Source organism: Contarinia nasturtii, unplaced genomic scaffold, assembly GCF_009176525.2.
Source record: "Contarinia nasturtii isolate CC-2019 unplaced genomic scaffold, AAFC_CNas_1.1 Cnas_scaffold_78, whole genome shotgun sequence".
Classification (NCBI taxonomy): Eukaryota; Metazoa; Arthropoda; class Insecta; order Diptera; family Cecidomyiidae; genus Contarinia; species Contarinia nasturtii.
The window spans coordinates 78,995-86,165 of record NW_022197436.1 but is presented as its reverse complement, the minus strand read 5'-3'; the positions used below and the strand labels follow the sequence as shown (position 1 = coordinate 86,165).

At 33.2% G+C, this 7,171-nt stretch overlaps 2 protein-coding genes across 3 annotated transcripts; both read right to left on the bottom strand.

Annotated features, from left to right (window-relative positions):
• Positions 1–231: 231 nt before the first annotated feature.
• Positions 232–3,237, bottom strand: LOC116336965 (dimethylaniline monooxygenase [N-oxide-forming] 3-like). Of its 2 annotated transcripts, none has more exons than XM_031761221.1 (7): positions 3,136–3,237; positions 2,756–3,059; positions 2,093–2,454; positions 1,843–1,968; positions 1,000–1,128; positions 777–940; positions 232–597 (listed from the first exon to the last, which is right to left on the bottom strand). In XM_031761221.1, the coding sequence occupies exons 2-7, from the start codon at positions 3,022–3,024 to the stop codon at positions 310–312; spliced, it is 1,338 nt and encodes a 445-aa protein (XP_031617081.1). In that variant the 5' UTR covers positions 3,025–3,059; positions 3,136–3,237; the 3' UTR covers positions 232–309. The 2 variants fall into 2 exon arrangements, with proteins under 2 accessions (XP_031617081.1, XP_031617072.1); XM_031761212.1 differs by having other exon boundaries at positions 3,132–3,194.
• Positions 3,238–4,313: 1,076 nt separating this feature from the next.
• LOC116338069 lies at positions 4,314–6,006 on the bottom strand. Its single transcript, XM_031763127.1, has 2 exons — positions 5,877–6,006; positions 4,314–5,782 (listed from the first exon to the last, which is right to left on the bottom strand). Exons 1-2 carry the CDS (start codon positions 5,988–5,990, stop codon positions 4,724–4,726), a joined length of 1,173 nt encoding a protein of 390 aa, XP_031618987.1. The 5' UTR covers positions 5,991–6,006; the 3' UTR covers positions 4,314–4,723.
• Positions 6,007–7,171: the final 1,165 nt, after the last annotated feature.

The following is a 7,171-nucleotide window of genomic DNA, read 5'->3' as shown; positions in this document are numbered from 1 at the left end:
CGCTTTTATAACTCGTCAGGTATTTATATATATAACCAAAACTCGCCATAGATACTCAATTTATGAAATTGATAATGCGTGCGATATAACTAATAGCGACACGTACGTGGACGGATGAAAAAACGACAGTTGATTGTAAAAATATTCTGAACTGAGATTTTTATCGTTTATTTATTACCAAACTTAAATAGTAAACAAGGCAAAAAAAATTATGTTAAAAAAACAATGCCATTAATGAATAAGCTTGCCCAACGAAAAATTTTTATTATTATTATTTTCGGACATTTAATAATATACATGAATGTTTTTTTACATCTCCACTTTTCTGAATGTCTTCATATTTGCACTTATAATGTAAACATTGTTACGGAAATCCGATGAACTTGTTGAATTTCCTTGTGAATCCGCAATTATATTTGCGTAGACTTCTGGTATATTTTCAATGCCTGCAGTGTCAGCGAGTTGTTTATAATAGTTTATTTGTCTCACTCCAAGGAAATGAGGTTCATTCTTAGGTTGACTTTCCATATCGATCAACATTTCGGTATGTGATGGCACTTGTTTGGCTCGAGAGATGAATGTTAGCGCAAAACGTGCCTATTTTTTTCAGAAATAAATATTAACCTCAGAAAATCTTTGAAATAATTTCTACAAAAAATGGCTTGATAATTTGATATGTTTTTTTTAAAGGTGGATTTTTTAAAATCAAAAATACTGAAAAATTAACACTTTATTTTATCTTATTTGATTGCAATTTCGAAAAAAGTCATATTCACCTGCAAATCACACATTTTATTATGCGCCCCACTGTAAGGTATACCGATGAAAGCCATCGTTGGATATTCAATATTTAAAATTTGCTTATACAGCGGCTTCACATAATTGTCTTCAACATGAATACCAACATTCTCATCCAAGAATGGATACGAATATTTATAACCTGACAAACAGATAAACACATTTCGATAGGAACAAAATTGATAATTCATTCAATTTTACCTGTAGCATAGATAACATCTGTAAAATTTAGACACGTTCCATCTTCAAATTCAACTTGATTCGTCCCAATAAATCTTTTTACATCACCTTTAAATGCGTCGTCATTCTCGACTGAACCTCCAGCTTTATCTATAATTTTTTTAAGGTATTTTAAGGCTCACTATCATTACTCCCACGGATGACAACTTCATCCGTATCCGTTAAACTAAGCTTGCAAGTACGGATGAATTGTATGTCCGTGGGATTTGTATCCGTGAATAATTCTTAATACATCCGTCGCTAAGCGGGTGACATATACAGAGTACTGCTCAGCGCTGCTGCCATCCACAGTATATTAAAATATCTTGCTGAGAATGCGTCGTCCGTCGCATGCGAAGGTACGTAGCAGTTTTTACATCACCGCGAACAACAATACATTGCATTGTTCTCTATACAATCGTTTGAATGTTTTGAGTGACATAATCGTGAAGAGAACAATGCATTCATTCTTGTTCGCTGTGATGTATAAACTGCTACGTACATTCGCATGCGACGGACGACGCATTCTCAGCAAGATATTTTAATATGCTATGGATGGCAGCAGCGCTGAGCAATACTCTGGATATATATCCGCTGAGCGTAAGATCATTTTAATTCTCAGCTATACGGGGTGATTCAATCCGCACTTTGAGAATATGAGAATATTTGGCTAATCGCGGTATGAAAGTGATTCACTGAAGCTGTCGTTATTATAATTGAAATAAAAAATATACTATTTCTGATTAAAGGAGAAGAAATGAATGTCCGAGAATGAATGTGAGACTTCTCCTGAGATTTTATTAAAATGCAACACTGCGTTCATACCTTTATTTGCAGATTGGTTTGATCTATATATATGACGGCTTATTGTTAGCCGACTAGCATAATCTTCTATTTGAAGTGCTATGTCACTGCCACTTGGGCCACTACCGATAATTAAGACATCTTTTCCTAATTGAACGAAAAACACAAAAAAATCAGATCGATTTTTTAGATAAGGGTGAAATTTTGAATGGAAAAGTTAATTTAGGTCGTGAAACTCTTTGAATTTATCTGAATATGATTTCTAACATACTGCGAAATGTTTCAGGTTTACGATAATCACGGCTATGCATAATTTTTCCTTTAAATCCTTCGACACCTTCAAACTTGGGTACACGCGGCGAAGAAAATATATTCGTGCAAACAAAAACTGCGTCATATATACTAACGTCAGTTTTATTTTTACTCACGTCTCTGACGATTATTTTCCACTTATCATTTTCGAATAAACTAACATGTTCAACCAAATGGTGATATTTTATACGTTTTTTTATTTTATATTTTGTGGCATAATGATCCAAGTACCTCCATACGGCATTGTGGGTTGGATAAGATTGTGTGCCGTTTGGAAAGGATAAACCGGGAAACTCCATCGTCTGATACGGTGTATTAGTTCTATTTAAATTTTAAAGAAAGTATTGTTTAATATCAAACAGGTCGACTCATTGACTTTATGAAGAAAGGCAAAAATATGACTTTCAGAGACCAACCAAATTGAAAAGTCTCAGAACAAAAATTGCTATGTATCTTAATCCTAGACAGTTTCAAATCGTATTTTTACAAAACGATTAATCGTCTCATTAAGTACTGATGTTATAAAAAATACATTATTCTAATTGTATAATATTGTATCATGATAGTTTTATGGTATCGTATCGAATTGCTATCGTATGTGCCAAAGAATATTTGAACATACCTAAGAAGTTTATACATTGGAGTGTGAATATCAACACCAAATTTGTCTTTTCCAATATTATCTGTATAATACCATATTCCACCAAGTGCTTCGCTCTTCTCGAAGATGTCTACATTATATTTTTTATCAAGGGCATTTTTTGCACTTGCAAGCCCCGATGCCCCGGCGCCAATAACAGCAATTTTTAAGGGCGTCAATCGTTTAGCAATAGAGATATCTATGCCAACTGCGAATAATCCAAATATAAAAACCAAAATAATATCTTTCATTCTGATTAGTTTCACTTCTTCGCGGATAAAAACTCCTAAAAATGACAAAGAAAACTTTATTCTTGTGGCAAAGTTCAATATTGAAATGAGATTGAAAAATTTGGTACCTGCCTCGACAACAGAACAACACGATCTTACGTTAATTGCTTTTATACCTAGAGTGAATTTAAACAAATTTTGACTGACACGTGTTTAAAGGTAGTAGAGAATATTTTACTTGAATGTAAAAACATATGAAATCGAGTAATAAGTTACTACTAGTAGACGTATTGACGTAAGTCTAGGCTGAATAAAAATTCTTAACCCAGAAACATTCATCAAAAAATAAATACCAAATAATTGACGCAAACACAACAGCAAAAAACACAAAAAAATTCCAAATAAGCTATAGCTATATATGCATACAAATCCTCTCGTCTGAATTAGTGTGAATATTCGATCTATTACAATAAAGTCATAAAAAACTAAAAACAATGACGCATTTGAATTGTATTTTCGAGTAAACGGCAGGAAGACTTCTTAAAAAAACAATGTATTTTATTTGAAACGATGGCGGTTGATCACCGAAAGGCAATTTTGATATGATTCCGGACGATAGAAAAAAACTTCCGGTAATCACACAGATTATTCAATGGTGCTACTTTGAAATTTCGAATAACTATCGACACCAATGGAATCGACATGTTTACCGATGATGGATTATTAAGCGCCCATTTTTTTCTCCAAAAATGGCATTGCATCAAAATTGACCATTCAAGTTCATTTACCCACGAAAAAGGCGCTAATACAATTGAATTTGGTGAATGTGTATCACACATGCGCACGGTTTTTTTTATCAGGGGGAGTCAAATTGACTTTGGTCTCGAGGGGGAGGGGGTATTTATATAGAAAACTAAAATAGCAACTTTGCATAAGAGAAACAAGTAAAAATGGTTGTTGGCGAGGGAAGCGAGCCGAAATTTTGCAAGTTTGACTTCAAAATCAGTGTATTTTTGCTATTGTCTATACAATTATATTGCAAATCTAAGAAAAAAATTCTCAGAGAGGGGTCAAACCTTTGAATTTTGAAAAATTTGCCTCAGGTGGGGGTCAAACCCCAGCGCGCATATCTGATGTGTATGAAATGTAAAGTATTTTTTTTTTAAGTTTTTCACAATATAAAAAGTATCGCTATATATTGCCGAAGATATTCGAAGATATAAAATAAAGAACTGATTTTTTTATTTTCATTATATTTATTGATAGCATTTTGTTGACATTCGAACATTCATAAACTGTTGCTAGCCCGAATGTATTGATAGCAATGGACAGTTTTGAATTTCATAATTTCTTGACATTCTGGAAAATATTGTTTTGATGAATCGAGTGTAAGTTGAATATCTTGTTCCAGTCTTGAATTTGACGATTCGTTCGGATTATTTGAATTGATAATATTGACCAAAGTGGTTTTTCCCTTCGGATACTCGATGCATGTTGAATTTTCGCAAATTTGTAGACTTAATCTGTTATTATCTATCGAAATTTTTGAAGAATGATGTGTGTATGGAAAATGTTCCGGCGGCCACACTGGAAGTGAATAGTTTCGCAACAAAACAATCAATTCGAGTTGTTTTACTTGACTTAATGATTTTATTTGATTTTCAACATCCGACAGAAATTCGGTCCTTTTGATCCGCAACACAAATGTTTTAAGTTTTTTTTATTTTTTCAGTAAATGTATTGTTGTTTCAGAGTGAATGTTACATTGATCGGAATTTTGTAGCATTTCCAAATATTCGAGATTTTCGCAATGTTCAGTAATCACATTAAACAGTTCCCCATTGACATTGGTGAGTTTAAGTCGCTTTAATTGGGGATTCAAGTAGATGAACCGTTCGAAATATTGTTGACAAGGTGTATTTAAAGCGAACATATGTTGAAAAGTTGAAAGACTCTTCAACGTTGGCCAATGTAAGTGTGACGTGATGTGCTTACATTCACAGCTGAACGTTCGTTTTTTCAAAATGAGCGTTTCCAAATGTGGTGAAAGTTCGTGTAGTTTTTCAATAGTACTACAATCAAAATCGGTGTTCCACTCTAAGCATACAATTTTTCGTAGTGCAGGCATCAATAAGTCGCACAGTTTATCCAATGGTTTTCGTCCTTCCGGCTTGTGAATCGATAATTTTTTCAAATTTTCACCACAGTACTGTAATATTTTGTACGTTGCTCGTTCTTCGTGCTCTGATTGCAGGTAATTTTTTGTTTTGACGCAATGGTTACTGTATCGCAGAGTCAAATGTTCCAAGTGTGGTCCAATACATTTCATCGCTAAACGTATTGAGTTTAATGATGCATGAAAAACGAGAATGCTGTGAATTTTTCTCTTTGGAAAATAGAATTCATCCAATAGATTCTTAAATCTCGTACAAACATACGCCATTTTAATCAACGTATCGAAATCGAGAAATGTACAGATGTGCAGCAAACAGTCGTCATTTAAATTCAAAATGGAGCATTTCTCTGGATCGATTGTGTTCCATATCGAATGTGAGTCTGGTTGGTGCCATGTGTCGGCTGGTACAATTTGGAGTAAATTTGGTGTTGACAAAATACCACTTCGATTTGCATAAAATGCTTCAAATGCACTTTGACATTTTTCATACAGCACATAGACTTCAAGACTGGTCTTCAATTCATTTAATATTTGAATCGATTCAATTGGCCCAAACAATCGCAAACCACGTTTGATTTCGTCGGTCGAGAACGGTTTGTCATTCTGTGAATAAACACGTACAATTTTCTTATTTTACATTTTCTAATACGAACTTAATTCGTAAAGCCAAATGGGTGTTCATATTAAATTTACCTACCGATTTTTTCCATTTAATGAAGAGTTTTCGAACGATAACAAAGTTTCTCATATCGTATTCTAAAGGGTTTTCCACAAACATCCATGATTTGTCGTTCCAAACGAAAAGACTCATTTTAAAAATAACCGATGTCAATGACCTCCCTGATGAACAAAATGTATACACAACGTTCTAAATATAATATCAAATAATCGAATATCAATTTTAATGGATTATTCCTGAAATAATCACTAAAATATTCATTAATGAATTGTATGGTAAATTAACTTTTTTCTATCCGAATCAATCCGAAAAAATATTCCTGTCACTGAAGATAAACAAAAACAAAAACTCTTGTAAACAAAAACCGATGGATGAATCAATAGACATCAAGATACAGCGTATAGTAGTGTTAACACATACATGGTTTTCTATTGTCGATGTGTGCATGTGTATGTGTATGCGCTATGAATTAGAAAAGAATGAATTGCCGGTTCTATTATGTTTGCGCATGAAGGGAACGAATGCGGAAGCGAGATGCATGGGATCAAATTATTAACATATAATACATACACATACATACACACTCATGTCGGTGTATAGAGGGGGAACGGTGGTATTTAAATGATATTGCTTAAAATGAGATATACCATCGACATTTTTGAAATATCATCGAAATTGCCGCTCTTTAATTGTTTTCGATCATTTAACGAACAAGAGATGAAAAGATCATCAACATTGTAAAAATAAAAATTCTGGAAATTGTGGGGTTTTTTTGTAACTTATTCTAAGTAACATTAACCGTTTTGTATGAAGATTTTATATGATCCAATTCTTACTATATTCTATAGTTTAATTTTTGTCTTAAAAATATTTTTTCTGTCCGTCAAAAAAATGTTAGTTTTTTTCATCCAATGTGGACATTTTTTGGAAAAACAACTTTGCAAATATTTGTATAAAAATGCCGTTATTCGCATGATCGTGTGTGTGCGTTGACACCTCCAGTCCAAAGTCGAAGTTTTCGAGTTGTTTTCCAAATTATTTACATGTATAAATATTTGAAAGATGATTGCGTAAATACGTCACAATTTCAAAATTCGTCAGCGGTTAGAAACAATAAAAAACATTATATCATGACTCTAGACTCCGGAGTTCTTTAAGCGAAAAGGGAGGGGTAATGACTTCTATTCTTTCTTCTTCTTCTTCTTCTTTATAGCAAATTGATGGAATTTTCAAGTTTTCCTAAAAAGTCTTCAGCAGATCCCGTGGTCAGAAGCCGCTGTTGGTCAATTAAAAAAAATGTAAGATATGCAAAA